This window comes from Ornithorhynchus anatinus, chromosome 6, assembly GCF_004115215.2.
Source record: "Ornithorhynchus anatinus isolate Pmale09 chromosome 6, mOrnAna1.pri.v4, whole genome shotgun sequence".
NCBI lineage: Eukaryota > Metazoa > Chordata > Mammalia > Monotremata > Ornithorhynchidae > Ornithorhynchus > Ornithorhynchus anatinus.
In genome coordinates this window covers 23,643,346-23,661,723 of record NC_041733.1, presented here as the reverse complement: position 1 = coordinate 23,661,723, position 18,378 = coordinate 23,643,346, and the positions used below count along the sequence as shown (strand labels likewise).

At 42.0% G+C, this 18,378-nt stretch overlaps 1 protein-coding gene across 1 annotated transcript in view; it reads left to right on the top strand.

The window, feature by feature from the left end:
• Nucleotides 1–18,378, top strand: part of HS6ST2 (heparan sulfate 6-O-sulfotransferase 2) — a 323,440-nt gene that overhangs the window by 106,262 nt on the left and 198,800 nt on the right. The window contains exon 2 of the mRNA XM_029067743.2: nucleotides 13,413–13,481. Within this exon, the coding sequence (XP_028923576.1) occupies nucleotides 13,413–13,481 (69 nt within the window). The remainder of the gene's footprint in view (nucleotides 1–13,412; nucleotides 13,482–18,378) is intronic.

The window sequence follows — 18,378 nt, the reverse complement described above, 5'->3', positions numbered from 1 at the left end:
CTGTTGTATAACAGAGTACTTCTGCTGTAAGACTGCTATTTAATAATAATAATGGTGGTATTTGTAAAGCGCTATGTGCAAAGCATGGTTGTAAGTGCTGGGGGGGATACAAGGTGATCAGGTTGTCCCACGTGGGGCTTACAGCTTTGATCCCCATTGTACAGATGAGGTAACTGGGGACCAGAGAAGTGAAGTGACTTGCCCAAAGTTTCACAGCTGGCAAGCGACAGAGGTGGGATTAGAACCCACGACCTCTGACTCCCAACCCAGGCTCTTTCCACTGAGCCACATTACTTCAGACTGCTTCACGCTTGGTGAAAGACTTGGTGATTTTAAAAGGAGGCCACAACACCCCTCTTCTTTCTAAAATGCCTCTCTTCAGCTCCCCAAGCAATCAATTGTATTTGTTAAGAGCTTACTATGTTTCGGGCACAGTATTAAGCTCTGGGGTAGTTACAGGCTAATCAAGTTGGACACAGTCCATGTTCTACTTGGTGCTCAAAGGCTTAATCCCCATTTTACAAATGAGGTAACTGAGGCACAGAGAAGTTAAGCTCTCAAAACAGTGCTCTGCACACAGTAAGTGCTCAATAAATACGATTGATTAAATGACCTGCCCAAAGTCACACAGCAGACAAGTGATGGAAACAGGATTAGAACCCAGTTCCTCTGATTCCCAGGCCCATGCTCTTCCTACTGTGCAATTCTACTTCTGTGCTTCCTGAACATTTATTTCCTCATGAAAATCAACACAATCAGGTCTGAGCTCCCCAAAGTCACCCCTCCGCCTCTCCCCTCCCCCCCCACCAACCCCCTCCCCTACTTTCCCATCCTTCCCTGCAGTATCCTCAGAGGAGATCTCCTCCCTCCTCGCAAGTGCCACCCCCTCCACCTGCGCCTCGGACCCCATTCCCTCTCACCTTATTAAAACCATCGCCCCTGCCCTCCTACCTTCCTTAACTTCTATTTTTAACCACTCAATCTCCAATGGCTCCTTCCCCGCTGCCTTCAAACATGCCCACGTCTCCCCCATCCTAAAAAAACCCGCTCTTGACCCCACTTCCCCCTCCAGTTATCGCCCTATCTCCCTACTACCCTTCCTTTCCAAAATCCTAGAATGAGTCGTCTACAATCGATGCTTAGAATTCCTTAACTCCCATTCTCTCCTAGACCCCCTCCAATCTGGCTTCCGTCCCCTCCACTCTACCGAGACTGCTCTCTCTAAGGTCACCCATGACCTCCTTCTTGCCAAATCCAATGGCTCCTACTCCATTCTAATCCTCCTTGACCTCTCTGCTGCCTTTGACACTGTCGACAATCCCCTCCTCCTCCATACCTTATCTCACCTTGGCTTCACGGACTCTGTCCTCTCCTGGTTCTCCTCTTACCTCTCTGGCCGGTCATTCTCGGTCTCCTTCGCTGGAGCCTCTTCCCCCTTCCATCCTTTAACTGTTGGAGTTCCTCAAGGGTCAGTTCTTGGCCCTCTTCTGTTCTCCATTTACACTCACTCCCTCGGTGAACTCATTCGCTCTCACGGCTTTGACTACCATCTCTACGCAGATGACACGCAGATCTACATCTCCGCCCCTGTCCCCTCCCCCTCCCTTCACGCTCGCATCTCCTCCTGCCTCCAGGATGTCTCCACCTGGATGTCGGCCAGCCACCTAAAACTCAACATGAGCAAGACTAAGCTCCTCATCTTCCCTCCCAAACCCGGTCCTCTCCCAGACTTCTCTGTCACCGTGGATGGCACAACCATCCTTCCCGTCTCTCAGGCCCGCAATCTTGGTGTCATCCTTGACTCGTCTCTCTCGTTCACCCCACACATCCTATCCGTTACCAAGACCTGCCGGTTTCACCTATACAATATCGCCAAGATCCGCCCTTTCCTCTCCACCCAAACGGCTACCTTACTGCTACGGGCTCTCGTTATATCCCGGCTAGACTACTGTGTCAGCCTTCTCTCTGACCTCCCTTCCTCCTCTCTCGCCCTGCTCCAGTCTATTCTTCACTCCGCTGCCCGGCTCATCTTCCTGCAGAAACGATCTGGGCATGTCACTCCCCTTCTTAAACAACTCCAGTGGTTGCCTATCAACCTCCGCTCCAAACAAAAACTCCTCACTCTAGGCTTCAAGGCTCTACATCACCTTGCCCCTTCCTACCTCTCCTCCCTTCTCTCTTTCTACCACCACCCACCCCGCACGCTCCGCTCTTCTGCCGCCCACCTCCTCACCTTCCCTCGGTCTCGCCTATCCCGCCGTCGACCCCTGGGCCACGTCCTCCCGCGGTCCCGGAACGCCCTCCCTCCTCACCTCCGCCAAACTGATTCTCTTCCCCTCTTCAAAACCCTACTTAAAACTCACCTTCTCCAAGAGACCTTCCCAGACTGAGCTCCCTTCTCCCTCTACTCCCTCTACCACCCCCCCTTCACCTCTCCGCAGCTAAATCCTCTTTTCCCCCTTTCCCTCTGCTCCTCCACCTCTCCCTTCCCCTCCCCACAGCACTGTACTCGTCCGCTCAACTGTATATATTTCCATTACCCTATTTATTTTGTTAATGAATTGTACATCACCTTGATTCTATTTAGTTGCCATTGTTTTTACGAGATGTTCTTCCCCTCGACTCTCTTTATTGCCATTGTTCTTGTCTGTCCATCTCCCCCGATTAGACTGTAAGCCTGTCAAACGGCAGGGACTGTCTCTATCTGTTGCCGACTTGTTCATCCCAAGCGCTTAGTACGGTGCTCTGCACATAGTAAATGCTCAATAAATACTATTGAATGAATGAACATTTATCTTTATTATAAATTACTTATTCATATTAATGTCCGTCTCCCCCTCTAGACTGTGAACTCTTTATGGAAAAGGAAGTGCCTGCGAATTCTATAGTATTGTATTCTCCCAAGTGCTTAGCACAGTGCTCAATAAATACCATTGATTGATTATTGAGCACTTACTGTATGCAGAGTTTGCAGAAAGACATGCTTTAGAGATAGTCATGGGAAGCAGTGTAACCTGGTTGAAAGAGCACAGAACCGCGAGTCAAAAGACCTGGGTTCTAACCCCAGCTCCACCCCTTCCCTGCTGTACAACCTTGGGCTAGTCATTTAACTTCTCCGTGCCTCAGTAAAACTGGTAATAAATGCAGGTCTCTCTCCCACTAAGACTGTAAGCCTCATGTGTTTGGGGACTGGGTTTCATCTGATTATATCTACCCTAGCTCCTAGCACAATCCTTGACACAAAGTGCTTAAGAAATACCACTGTTATTATTGTTGTGGTGTTGGTGGTCTCTGAAGTGGGGTAGCTCCTGTAGTAGGGAGGTCAAGGTGGGGATGAGTCTGGAGGGATATTGCTTCAGAGAACTGAAGATTCACTTTCCCCCAGTTCCATCTGCAGTCTGTTATGAGAGATGACTTCCTGGTTTCCAGATATCTTTACTGGGACCCAATCAGTCCCCTGATGCTCTAGGGCATGTAGGTCTTAAAACTAGTGATGAATAAGTCCATGACACATCCTGCTTCCATCAATCCTTAAAACGAGAACCTTTGGTCCCTGTGAGCCTTTCAGTTTTGTGTGGTGCCTTTTTGTTTGTCCTCATGTAGACAACGAAATTCTAGGAGGAAGAGCTTTTCCGTGGACAAAGAAGCAGAAGCCGCTGGGGGAGGGCAAAAGAGTCTGACCACTCTTTCCTAAGCGTCTGGTAATAAACAATGTACCCAGCTGACTTTGAATGCACTGTAATCGCCCTGTGACTCTGTGTCTTCAAGGACAGGGGATTTGCAAAGCACCTTAAGAATGGTGGGAGGCGCTGCCACCCGCTGAGTTTGACACTCATGTCTGTAGCCTTGGTTGGAAAGGCCTTCCTGGTCATGATTATTATTTGCCATTAACCTCTCCAGCTAGTGAATTAGAAAGAAATACAGCCCAACATTCCCTTTCACAAAGTTTTTTTTTTTAAACTCTTCAGAAATAAAAACAGTTGCTTAGTTACCGGGTGGGCGATATCACAATGTTTGGTTGTAATTCCAGTATTACGAACTAGAGCAATCACAGAAAAAAAGAGAAAGGGAAAGAAAAACTCTTTAGTGGGCTCAATTGTTTTGTCAGTTAAAGCACTCTCCCCTGAATACAGATTATATTGAACATGGCACATTTACATCTAAGAAAGCATGAGTGAATTTCCGCCCACAAATAATACTGCCCCACCACCACCAAAGGAACTCACATCCCACTTGAGTTTCAGAAATTAATGTTGATTGTTAGAGGTCCTATTGGTTTTCTGTTAGCAGTAGGCGTTTTCTTGCAGAACAAAGTGCTTTGCTTTTTTTCCACCTGTAGTTTGCAATTGGTAGCACTGACAGTAACTTGCAAAAATCTACCTTTTTCAAGAAAGGTGTGGTCAGTGGAACATCTGCAAGTCCAACAATCCAACAATACCAACCAATAAATGGATAAATGCCTTATTTTTAGCTTCAACTAGAAGGTTAATCTTTTCTCAGCAGTGGTCGTTTTAGTCCTCATTTTCTACCTCCTGGGTGCACCTCACCATTGACTTTAAGGCACTCAGTCAGCTTGCTCTCTCCTACCATGGAGAAGCAGCATGGCCTAGTAGAGCATGCGCCTGGGAGTCAGAAGGTCATGGGTTCTAACCCCAGCTCTGCCACTTGTCTGCTGTGTGACCTTGGGCAAGTCACTTCACTTCGATGCCTCATTTACCTCATTTGTAAAGTGGGGATTGAGACTGTGAGCCCCATGTGGGACAGGGACTGTGTCCAACTCTATTTGCTTGTAACCACCCCAGCGCTTAGTACTGTGCCTGGCACATAGTAAATCCTTAACAAAAACCACAATAAATTTTATTATTACCTTACCTCACCAATCTATTACAGTCCAGTCCACACACTTACCTCCTCTAATGCCAGCCTATTCTCTGTTACCTCTATCTGATCTGGGCTGCTCCTGACCTTGTACCACATCCTGCCTCGGGCCTGCAACTCCCCACCATTCATATCTGTCAACCCACCACTCTCCCCACCTTCAAAGCCCTCCAAAGATCACATCTCTAAGAGGCCTTCCCTGACTAAGCCTTCTTTTCCCCCATCCATCCTTGCTTCACTGTTGACTAAATACCTGGCATTTCAGTACTCCCTCTAACCACACTATATTTGGGTAAATGTCCTTATAGTCTGCCATTTCTCATATCTGTAAATTGTTATAATATCTTTCTCCCCATGTAGACTTTAAGCCAGGGATTACATTTACCAATTCTATATATTGCACTGTTCCAAATGCTCTCCGCAGCTTAACCCTCTTTTCCCCCCATTTCCCTCTGCTCCTCCCCCTCTCCCTTCCCATCCCCTCAGCACTGTACTCGTCCGCTCAACTGTATATATTTTCATTACCCTATTTATTTTGTTAATGAAATGTACATCGCCTCGATTCTATTTAGTTGCCATTGCTTTTACTAGATGTTCTTCCCCTAGACTCTATCTATTGCCATTGTTCTCGTCTGTCCGTCTCCCCCGATTAGACTGTAAGCCCGTCGAACGGCAGGGACTGTATCTGTTGCCGACTTGTTCATTCCAAGTGCTTAGTACAGTGCTCTACACATAGCGCTCAATAAATACTATTGAAAGAATGAATACAGTGCTCTGCACACAGTTAGTGCTCAGTAAATACCACTGATTGATTACACATCCTTGCATTTAAGAATACCCTTATCCGTTGAGTGCAACGAGTTTAAAATGTTGTAATTTTCCCTGAAAACGTTTAAAGTGTTCCTTGAACCCTGAATTCCTTAATGCATAATTTTTGAAGTCTCCTTGAAGCCATGAAGCATAAAAATCTCAATTTAGAATAAGAAAAGCAACTTCCAAGATATGTAAATGCAGGTTGAACCATTCATAATAGACTAACCCACCATTGTATGTCTGTTTTCCATATCTAAACAATGGTAGAATTACCGACAGTTTGGTGTTTTTGTTTGTTGTTTTTTTATTGTCAGTCAAGTTGTTCTGCATGGAGTTTTAGGTTTCCTGGGTTTTCTTTTCAGTATGTTATTTTAAAATCGTTGTCAACTGGACCATATTTTGTGGTGAATGCAGGGAAAATAAATCTGAAATAAGAACCCAGGAAACTGTCTACCCCTTCACCTGTCACCATAACCAATAGACTTCTTAACACTATTCAACAGTCTATTTAATTAAATGACCTTTCGCTTGAATATGCACTGGATTGGTTGACAGTGCTTTTCACTCTTGATTTGGATGACAAAGGAAGTGGTAAGATTTTTCAGCAGGCCAGTGAAATGAAAAGAAAATGCTAATTGGTCACGGGTACACATTTCTCTTGGAGTTCTGCTGCGTTAGCTCTGGTAGCCTAGGACATAGATTGGCCTTGATTTGCCGAGACAGTTAGTGGACATCAATCTCTTGCCTTCGGCCCTTCTATAGAAACGCCAAGATTTTTATTTTGCACAGGTTTTCCATAAAATTAATAAAGATGAAGTTACCTGGAAAGCTTCAGGTGATTCTTTGGGGAATTAGACATTCAAATAGGCATTTGATCTTAATGCAGAACGCTTTTATTTTGCCTGTTTTGTGGGAGCTACTGGTTCTCCTTACAGTGATGGAAAGATTTTCAACACAAATACTCCATTTCCCCAGTTACTAAAAAATGCATGGCAGTTAGGACATGAGAAAAATACTTCGTTTCTATCTCTATCTCAGCATCCTTATTATGCATATTAGGACCCTGAAAAGGAATTGTAAAGATTTGGAAGCACGACTTGCAAATAGAAGTTAACTTATTTATAAAGTCTTAGGCCTCTTGTTGAAATAAAAGAGAAACAAGAACCTTTAAAGCGTCTCCATTTAGGAGATAAGAAAATTTAGGAAATATGGGAATGTAGTTGAGAAAGAACAGCAAATCAAGCTCATTAACCTGTAACCTTTTTTTAGAAATAACAATGATAAATGTAAAGTGGGGTAATACGTTTCACTGCCTCACAGTGTTTATTATGATGATAGATACCACAGTACATTAACTAAATCATTAAGAACTTGCCCTGACCCAAACCCTGTACAAAGTCTGGGGTAGGTACTTTAGAATCAGATCTGACATAGTGGAATGCATATTTTGGGTGCCTTTCTTGAAAAGATTTTAAGCCATTTTACATAAATCACGTTGTTCCTGACCATTATTTTCCATTTAACTATAAAAAAATCTGAATCTAGTAATATTAAATACAGTGTTGGTTACCTGCTTTCAAAAATGCACTTAAAGTAATTTGGCTTTTTCAGTTGTGAGCCCCTGCAGGGACAGGGACCATGTCCAATTTTCACTTATGTATTTCCCAGCATTTAGTACAGTGCAAGTACAGTTCTCTGCCCACCGTAAACACTTAATGAATACTGTTACTACTACTACTGGATGTCTGGATCCTGGCCAAATGAGTTAATGTGATGGAGAATACAGAAGTGGTGCTCCCATGCCCAAATAGGTATATGATCCCAGCCACAAATCTGCTCCATGGGTAAGATGGCAAAGTTTCTTCTCCCCTGCCATTTCAAGGGAGATGATGTGGGAGTGCAGATCCCAAATCTCAGAAGTCAAAGTGTTTTAGGGTTTTTTCATGGCATTTGTTAAGAACTTACTCCATCTCAATAGAGAAGCAGCGTGGCTTAGTGGAAAAAGCACGGACCTGGGAATCGAGGACCTGGGTTCTAATCCTGGTTCTGCCACTGCTGTGTGACCTAGAGAAAGTCACTTCACTTCTCAGTGCCTCAGTTTCCTATGCTGTAAAATGGAGACGCAAAACCTGTTCTTCCTCTTATTTGGCCTGTGAGCCATGTGAGACAGGGCTTGTATCTACCCCTGCACTTAGAACAGTGCATTTTTGTGGGATTTGTTAAATGCTTAGTATGTGCTGTACTAAGTGCTAGGGTAGATGCAAGGCAATCAGTTTGGACGCAGTCCATGTCACTCAATGGACTCACAGTCTTAATCCCCATTTTACAGATAAGGTAACTGAGGCACACAAGTTAAGTGATTTGCCCAATGTCACATAGCAGAAAAGTGGTTGAACTGGGATTAGAACCAAGGTCCTTCACTCCCAGGCCTATGCTCTATCCACTAGGCTGTACTGCTTCTCTGTTGACAGAGAGTAAGTTCTTAACAAATATCATAAAAAAACCCCAAACAGTTTAAGTTCTAAGTTATGCTCTAAGATATGTCTCCCCTTCTGAATTTTAAATATGATTCTGAATTTTATTTCTTGCTGTTGCTTTTCTCCAGGCTTTCAGAAGAAAGTGACTAAAATTGCCTCTGTCCTTTGGTGTAGTGGAAGGAGCCTGAGCATCAGAGCTCTATGTGTCCAGGGAACGTCTGCCAGCTCTGTTGTACTGTAGTCTCCCAAGGGCTTAGTAGAGTACTGTGCCCCCAGCACTCAATTACTGTTGATGATGATGTTCACGACCTGAGTTCTAATCCTGGTTCCACCACGTGCCCTCTTTGTCATTTTGGGCAAATCTCTGAATTTCTCTGGATCTCAGTTTCCCCATCTGTAAAATGGGGGTTCAATCCTGGTTGCCCCTCCTGTTTAGACTTTGAATCCCATGTGGAGCAGGAACTGTAAGACCTGATTATTTTGTATCTACCCCAGCACTTAGTACAGCACCTGGCACATAGAAACATGGAACAAGTACCAGCATTATTACCAAGCATTGTATAGTACACTGCCCCTAGTAAATGTTCAATATAATTTTTTTAAAAAATTAATGGAACTTGTTAAGGGCTTACTAGGTGTCAAACAGTCTACTAAGTGCTAGGGTAGATTCAAGACAAACAGGTTGGACATAGTCTCTGTTCCACATGGGGCTCACAATAGAAGTAGGAGGGAGTAGGATTTAATCCCCAATTGATAGGCGAGGTAACTGAGGCACAGAGAAGTTGAAACCTGCCCAGGGTCATGTTCTTTCCACTAAGCTGTGCTACTATCCTTTTGAAAATCAGTTGATGATCATACTTAGTGATGGCATAAAAGCTGGATGAAGGCACAGTATTTGTTGGTTGCTAGTGAGGTCTCAGAGATATTCTCTCTAGTCTGTCCCAATTTCCCTAAAGTAGCCATCTTGCAATGTGTGTCACTGGGCATGGGGGACGAGGTGAGAGAACTGAGGATGGTTCAGTGCAAGCCATTACCATTACTGCAAGTCATCTCAAACCCAAGTCCTGCTGATGGTAGGACATACCATTCCTTCTGCACCAGTGGCTTCTGAACAATACTGACTCAAATGGCCAGGGCCCAGCAGGGAGTATTTACAGTATTTTCACTGATAAAGTGTGCAAAAGATTCTGTGTGACCCTCATATCCAAGGTAGTAGTAATAATATTAAGCATTTAATTTGTGTAGAACACCATACTAAGTGTTGAGAGAGTAATAATGATGGTGGTATTTGTTAAGCCCTTGCTATGTGCCTGGTACTGTACTAAGCCCTAGGTGGCTACAAGCAAACCAGGTTGGACACAATACCTGCTCCCAGTTTCAATCCCCATTTTACAGATGAGGTATATGAGGCCCAGAAAGTGAAGTGACTTGCTCAAGGTCACTTAGTAGACAAGTGGCAGAGCTGACACTAGAACCCATGACCTTCTGACTCCCAAGCCCGTGCTCTGCTAGGCCATGCTGCTTATACAGGTGGGAATTAGACACGACCCCTGTCCTTCAAGGGGCTCATAATCTGTCAACTGTGACGTCTTTGAACTGAAGGACAACTCTCTGTACTAAAAGTGATTATTCTGGCAGTGACATTGTATTATCCTAGAAAATTTCCTCTGATGGGTTTTCATTATACTATGCAGCTAAATGAACAAAGTCAGTCATACAGTGAATATTTATTGCACTTGAATATTCTTTTCAAAACATACTCATACTTAGTCTGTAACTAAATTATTTGAAATCCAGCTTCATTTAAACCATGGTTGCTAAGTATCTATCTCCATAATAACTTGTAAGAATTAATTTAGGATAGATCCATTTATGTTTTCACAGATACAGAAATATATTTATTGCACTCAGCTTTTCATCATTTAAATGGATTACATTTGATAAGGTCTTTAAATTTTATATTTGTAGAAATTTCACATCCACATCCATAACCCACTTTAGAAATGATGTTGACAGTCTTTTTTCTAAAGCTGTTTCAACCTATTGAAATAGTTAATATACATTTTTATAAGGGCAGTAGTGACACTAATGGAATTCTTTTCCCTTTTAAAAAGCACTGAGTTGAATTTCCCATTACCCTCTTAATAAAATTCAGAAATGGAATGTTAAAGTGGTAAAAGTATTTTATTATTCTACTGAACAACTAGTAGTGTGTGGGTTTGAGGTTTTGGGTTGGTTTTTTTTAAGTTATTGTTAGCATAACGGGGAAACGGAATAGTTTGGATCAGATGCTGGTCCCAAACGGTTGAGACCAAACTTTCCTTTGCAATAGTGAAAGTCAGAGGGAAAAATCACCAGAATGACAATTGCTCTTGGATGTCATCCATTTTTTTTTAAATGAATTGTAATTTCAGCAGTTTTTGTTCATAGAAAAGGTGTGTCTAGAAGATGTTAGTGTGGTCTACTGGAAAGAGCATGAGACTGGAAGGCAGAAGGTTCAAGTTCCCATTTCTGCTACTTGGCTACTGTGTGACCTTGGGCAAGTGATTGAACTTTTTGCTGTCTCAGTTTCCTCATCTGTAAAATGGGGATTAAAATACTCAATCTCCCTCCCTTTTAGGCTGTGAGTTTTGTGTGGCACAGGGATCATGTTCAGTCAAGCAATCAATTGTATTTATTGAGCATTTACTACATGCAGGGAATTGTACTAAGCATTCGGGAGAGTACAACACAATATTACAGACATATTCCCTGCCTACAACAAACTCAATCTTATTATCTTCTATCTGCCTCAGTGCTTGGCACATAAGTGCTTAATACCATGATCATTACATCAGCTACTTATATTTAAAAGAATGGATTATTATAAACGCATTTGTTCCTGGGAATAAGGAAAAAATGCATTCTCCTTTGAAACATAACTACCTTTAAGTGTTTTTAGTAACAATAGAATATGGTTATATTTTATAAATGGATAATGTAGAAGCTATTAACTCACACCTATGTTTTAGGCCCCCAACACAACGATAAAGTATCAGCATTTTATAAATATAAGGGGGGATGCTGATCTATAGTTTAAATTCTATTTGATGTACCAAAATGCAATTTCAACCATGGTAATTGTAGGTATTTGCAGCTAAATGGAATTTTGTTGAAATTATTGACATGCCAGAATTGTTTTATGATTAATCTAGTTTATTAATAGTCAGAATGGAATTTCTGCCCATATATCTGTGCTTGCACATGAGTCAGGAGGCTTGGGTTTGAGTCCCTGCTCCACCACTGGCCCCCTCTGTGACTTTGGACAAGTCACTCAACCTATCTGGACTTCAGTTTCTTCACAGATAAAATAGATCGTGAGCCCCATGTGAGACAGGGACTGTGTCCGGTTTTGTAACCGTGTATCTACCCCAGCACTGAGCATAAGCTTGTCCTCTAGACTGTAAGCTTGTTATGGGCGGGGAATGTGCCTGCATAATAATATTATTATTAATGATAATAATAATAATGGTATTAAGCACTTACTATGTTCCAGACACTGTACTAAGCACTGGGTTGGATAGAAGCAAATCAGGTTGGACACAGTCCCTGTCCCATGTGGGGCTCACAGTCTCAATCCCCATTTTATAGATGAGGTAGCTGAGATGCAGAGAAGTTAAATGACTTGCCCAAGGTCATGCAGCAGACAAGTGGTGGAACCAGAATTAGAACCCATCACCTTCTGACTCCCAGGCCCATGCTACTTACCTATTTATTTGTTATTATTCATTCACTTATTCATTCAATAGTATTTATTGAGTGCTTACTATGTGCAGAGCACTGGACTAAGCTCTTGGAATGTACAATTTGGCAACAGATAGAGACAATCCCTACCCAATGACAGGCTTACAGCCTTCTGTCCCAGGCATTTACTACAGTTCTCTGCACACAGTAAGCAGTCCAATAAATATGACAGAATGAAAATACAGAAAAAAGAAAAGGCACAATTCCCTCTTTCAAAGATGTGATAATGCAGGGAGAGACATTTGCAATTAGGAGGTAACCTTTCACAGCTTCAGATTGGTATCCCAGGAATAGGGAATGCAGGTTTGAAAGTTATGCCTTGCACCATGACCTAAAACCTGCATTCTCTACCAGTGTTGGTGAACGACTGCATTCCAACTGTTTATTGAGGAGAACTGGATCAGTATACCTAAACAATTGTGCTCTGTTCCAGAAGCGATGGGGAAAGAGGTAGTCTGGGCACTTTCAACTCTGCCATGCTTAGCCTTAGGATCCGGATCAACCTTTCAGGGCAACAAATTGGCTTAGTAGTTGCCAAAGTCCAGGTCTGTACCAAATGCCTTTGTGGGATCTATAATGAAGTACTAGGGTCTTGGTGCTGTTTTCTGTACTGCAGAGCTCTTGTCTTCTGTGTTATATTTTGGCATAGACTGCCTGGTTAATTATATTCTTCAGTTTTCTTTCTGGAAGGGCTGTCTCTAAGATATTGCTCTCATTGTTGAGCAGTTAGATACCTAGAGAGTCAATTGTCTGACCATTCTGGTGTGCTCTCCAAAGTAGTGTTTTATTGAAGATCTATTTCATTTTCTCTGTATTCCAGGTGCTGAGTAAAAGCCATGCCCAAGGTATACAAAATAGCCTGTTAGGGTTTAAAACTTATTGAAGACACAACACGAGGACCATGTAATTTAAAATCTGTAACAACCTTAAGTCCACATGTTGCTTGATCCTAAGGATTTCAGTTTTTTTTGATCTTATACTGTATTACTAATATAATATTGACTATTAAGCACTTCTGTTTTGTAAAGGGCCTTTACATGATATTGTTTTAAAGTCACATAGTCTCCACTTAACAGACTGAGAAACTTAAGCATGAAGTTTCAGTGACTTGCCCAAGATCACATAACAAACCAGTGACAGAGATGAAACTAAAACCCAGGCCATTGACTTGTAGACCCAGATTTTTCCAAAAGACTTTGCCACCTCTCACCTCTCGTTCTGCCGAGCCCTGAGATTCTAGCTGTGTGTGATTTCCATGTCCATTCAAGAAAATTACTTCATCTAGAAACAATGTCTAAAAAAGTATTTATAAAGTGGGCTGAAGTTCTAGTTCATTGCAAACGTGAGACAAGTATCAAAATCTTGTGGGAAAGGTATTATAGGCCATTCTCATTGATTGTTGTTGGTTATACATGCTGCTTTTAATTCACTCAAAAGGACAAATTCTTCTTTGTTTTGAAGGTCCCCAATAAAAATGAAATTTGCAGACACAAGTGTTCCTGGAAGGGTTTGGTATCAAGATCTTCAAAGGTAATATGGAACTTCTTAACTTGTTTTTTTGAAATTCTTAGGCATATTGTCTCCTGTAATTCCACATTGAGAGATGATGATATGCTTATGGAAACATCTTCATTTCTCTAATTCTGGAGTAAGCAAGCTACTAATTCTGAGTATCCCATAGTTTTGAAAAGATAAGAAATAAAATCACACAGTGTATTCTAACTCTTTATGTTCTTCTCCCTAGTCCGTAAGATGCCTGTGGGCAGGGTACATGTTTACCAACACCGTTGGTACACTCCCAGTGCTTAGTACAGTGTTCTGCACATAGTAGGCACTCAGTAAATGCCACTCATGGATTAATGTGGGAGCACCTACTTGGATATTCCATCAGGCAACTAAATAGGAAGAAAATATAGTAAAAATCCATTTTGTGAGGAGGATGGCATTGGGAAGAGGGTCTCAGAAAATTCAATCTGACTAGTAAAGGAATACCTTGGTCAATGTCCTTCTTCCAAGGAGGTCAAAGAACTTTCCAATTATCCCATTAACCCTCAACTCTCCTGCAGAATAGGCAGGGGCCAGTGATTGCAGATTCATTTTTTCCGCTCAGGAAATCAAAGTACTGTAAAAGCTCCATGACCTTGTCTTGTCTGGATAGACATGTGAGATGATGAAGATAGTGTTCCCTGTTGATAGTTTTAAAGGTCTAGCAGAAACAGTTGACACCCCTGGTTCAGAAATGAAAAGATCTGCCTAAACTGCTATCTTGCAGAAGAGGTTTGGAGGGCTTTATTTACTGCTTCTTCTGAATGAACTAATTTGCAATTAATTTTTAATTAAGGAATGGAACTCTGTGTGTGTGTGTGTGTGTGTGTCAAAGAGAGAGAGGGAGAGCGTGTGTGCAAGGGAAAGAAAAGATGGTGGCTCTGGGGAGTCACTTTCTCAATTTCTAGTGTGCTAGGTGTGGGGGAAACCCCACTATAAATCCAGAAACTGCTCTTGACCCATTCCATTAGAATGACTTTCTCTGTACTTGATAATAATGACATTCAAGTTTTCAAATGCAGGTTTAAGGGGCATAGAGCACCATTCTCAATACTGATTATGTTGTTTTCCACAAACATCTTACTGTGCAATGTTGAAAGGCAAGCTGTGTAAGCTAAGTGGTGTCTGCCTTTTAAACAGGTTGCTGCAATTAGCCTTCTCACAGTAGGCCTGTGTGTTAAATTACTCATCAACTTACCCTGTAACTAGTTGTGTGGTTTCTATAATCTATTACAAAAGCCAAAGGCTTCAGTATTGGTAGCTTCTACCAGGGGTAGTCTCCCTCCTGGTAGGAAACAACAGGGTGTTCTTCACTCGCAATTAAGCAAATACAATTAGATTTATTTTTATTCTTTCCAAAAACTGCCAGTAATGACTCTAGAATAAAAGATGGAGTATTTTAATACAAAATGATAGTGCCAGCCATTTGAGATATGGTAATAGAAAAATATGCCCCATATGGAAATTGGACACTTTTTGGCAAGTCTTTTAAAAAGTTCCAGAGATGTTTTCCGGTGTTAATTCAAACAATGCTTCACACCCCCAGGAAGTGGTAACAAAGGTCAGGGAAGCATGGGTGAACAAGGACAGAATTCCACTAGAGTTAAATTATGGGTTCATTAATAACATCAACTCTTTTTATGTTACATATTTTACTTCATATCTCATTTTGTGAGTTCTGTTTTCCCTTGGTGTGAACAGACATCATCTCCATTGTCTTCCTTCTTCTATTCTGACATTGAACAATAGCCTGCTTCCACTGGGTGATGTTTTGGGATCCACAGCTTGCTGAAAGCTAAGTATAACGGTGATTTCTGTCTGCTTTCCATGTACTTACATTCACTTTATCTCATGCCGTGACTAATGCTGGAAAGGTTGGAGATACTGAATCAGTCAGTGAATAGTATTTGACTGCCCTCTATGTGAAGAGCACTGTAGTAAGCATTTGGGAGAGTCCAAAACAATGAGTAGATATGATCTTTGATCTAGGGAGTTTTCAGTGCTTCAGGGAAGATGGCCACTAAAATCAGTTACAGGTAGGAATAAGAATAGTGTATAAAGACATGTAAATGAGGGCTCTTGGGGCAGTGTAGAAGAAGGGATGAATATTTGATCTCATTTATCTCATCCCTGACCCCTTGCCCACATCCTCCCAATGACTTGGAGCTCCCTCCACATTCATATTCTACAGACAATCAGTCTCCCCACCTTCAAAGCCTTATTATAACCACATCTCCAAGTGTCCTCCCCTAAGTCTTTTTTTAAATGTATTTAAGTGCTTACTACATGCCAGGCACTGTACTTGGTGCTGATGTAGATAGAAGCTGGCCGAATGGGTAGAGCATGGGCCTGGGGGTCAGAAGGACCTGGATTTTAATTCCGGCTCCTCCACTTGTCTGTTGCATGACCTTGGGCAAATCACTGAACTTCTCTGTGCCTCAGTTAGCCCGTATGTAAAATGGGGATTAAGACTGTGAGTCCCATGTGGGATTTGGACAGTGTCCAACTTGTTTAGCTTTTATCTACCCCAGTGCTTAGTTCAGTGCCTGGCATATGGTAAGAGTTTAACAGGTGCCATAAAAAAATGGCTAATCAGGTTGGATCCAGTCCATGCTTCATTTCTGCTAGGAGTCTCCAGCTTCTTGTCTTTTATGATGATTTCTCTGTCTGCCTAGTTACTTTTTCCACAAATACAATACATATACATATAGGATTTTCTTCTCGCCATAGTTGTTTAATCTTTTCTGGATGATGGAAGTAGTTACATTTAGTCATGATTTCTATTAAGTGCTTATGATGTGCTGGAATAAATTTAATAGTATTTTGCCTGATTTTGTCATTGTTCCACTGACTCAATCTTTGATATAGCAGTTGGGGAAATAGATACTTAGAACAATAAATTGCAGTTTAATCCTAGATAAAAAATTCCTCATCCTAATCACAGTACCTAGTGCTTGTTTTTAAGTAGCCGGTTAGTCACCCTACAGGTCACTAGAAGGCATCACAGGGCAGGCAGGAGCTGCCTCAGGAGAGCAGAGGGCAAAGGGGGCAGAGAAGCAGCATGGCCTAGTGGATACAACACGGGCTGGGGTCAGAAGGACCTGGGTTCTGATAATCCTGCTCCATTACTTGTCTACTGTGTGACCTTGGGCCAATCACTAAACTTCTCTTTGCCTGTTTCCTCATCTGTAAAATAGAGTTTGACTATGAGCCCCATATGGTTTGTGGACTGTGTCCAACCTGTTTTGCTTGTATCTGCCCCAGTGTTTAATACATTGCTTGGCATATACTAAGTGCCTAACAGGTACCATTAAAAAAAAATTGTGAATGTTTTAGTAGTGATAGTGTTTCATTTCTTAAGTTTCTGTAAACAGCCTCCTTTCCCCCATTTATTCCTGTTAGCCTCTTGGGGACCAAGCACCAAGTCCATTTCTTAAACTTCTTAAACTTCCCAGCACTTAGCACAGTGCTTTGCACACAGTAAATACTATTGCTTCCCCTAAGTAACTTTCCCCTAAGTAAATTCTTAGGGGAAAGAGCCTTAGGCTCAGCAGCACTTCAGGCAACAGTCTTTGCTTACAGCTGCAGCAGCCTCTCCAGCGCTCTGTGTGTCTGAAAGCTTCAGACGTGCTGATGGTGGTGGTCGGGTGGCTGGTCCAGACACGGAGTGACCTTACAGACCCAGAGCTGGTTTAAAAGGGGCTCCAGGCTACAAGGAGTGGTGGAGATGGAGTGGGTCCCTTCCTGTTAACCACTGGAATCAGAAAACTGGTATTTCTCTTCTCTTCTAAGAAAAGTGTTTCTGGCAGATAATTTCTATAAAGGGAAAAGGTATAGTGTTCAGATCAGAAACATCAAGAGAGAAGGAGAGTATCCTAAGACAATAAGATTGAGTGTGTTCGATTAGCCATAAAATTAGTTCTTTAGCAGTTTTCAACACATATGTTGGAAGCTGGTTGAAGGATTTTTAAAAATGCACACCAATTCCTCAAAATATGTATTTTTTTCCCTCAAAATTAGAGTCCATAAGGACTCAACTCAGTTCAATTACCAGTATTTATTGAGCACCTAGTGTGTGCAGAGCACTGTACTAAGCATTTGGGACTGTGGATAAGAATTAGTAGGCATGATCCCTCCCTTCAGGATTACCTAACTTGAAGGCCAGTAGCAATACCACCCTTTTCAATACTTGTCCTCCCTCCTATTTAGATGTGAGTCCCATATGGGACAGGGACTGTGTCCAAGTGATTAATTATAACTACCCCATTGCATAAAACAGTGATTGACACATAGTAAGTGTTTAACGAATACTATTATGATCATTATTGTTGTTATTATTATTATTTACTCATTTTCAGATGTGGTTTCTCTCCATTTCACCCTTGAATAAATCAGGTTCAGAAATAGCTTGTCTCAGGGTAGTGCTGTAATGAAAATAGAAAACAGAGTTCATATGGAAGGCAAGTCAATACCTGGATCAGTCAAATACTAGATCTGTGATCTTTATAGAAGAGGGAGCCTGTGTCCTAATGTCATTGATGAGAGGCAGCATGGCCTAGTGAAAGAACATGGTTCTGGGAGTCCCAGTTCCACAGCTGCCCTACTGTGTGAACTTGGACAAGTCAGTTAACATCACTGGGCCTCAGATTCTTCATCTTTAAAATGGGAATAATATTGTTAGCCCCACTTGGGACAGGGACTATGATCTCATAACTCTGTAACTACACCCTGGTGCTTAACTCATTAAAAAGTGCTTAATAAATGCCATTCATTCATTCATTCATTCATTCAATCGTATTGAGCGCTTACTGTGTGCACAGCACTGTACTAAGCGCTTGGAAAGTACAATTCGGCAACAGATATAGACAATCTCTACCCAACA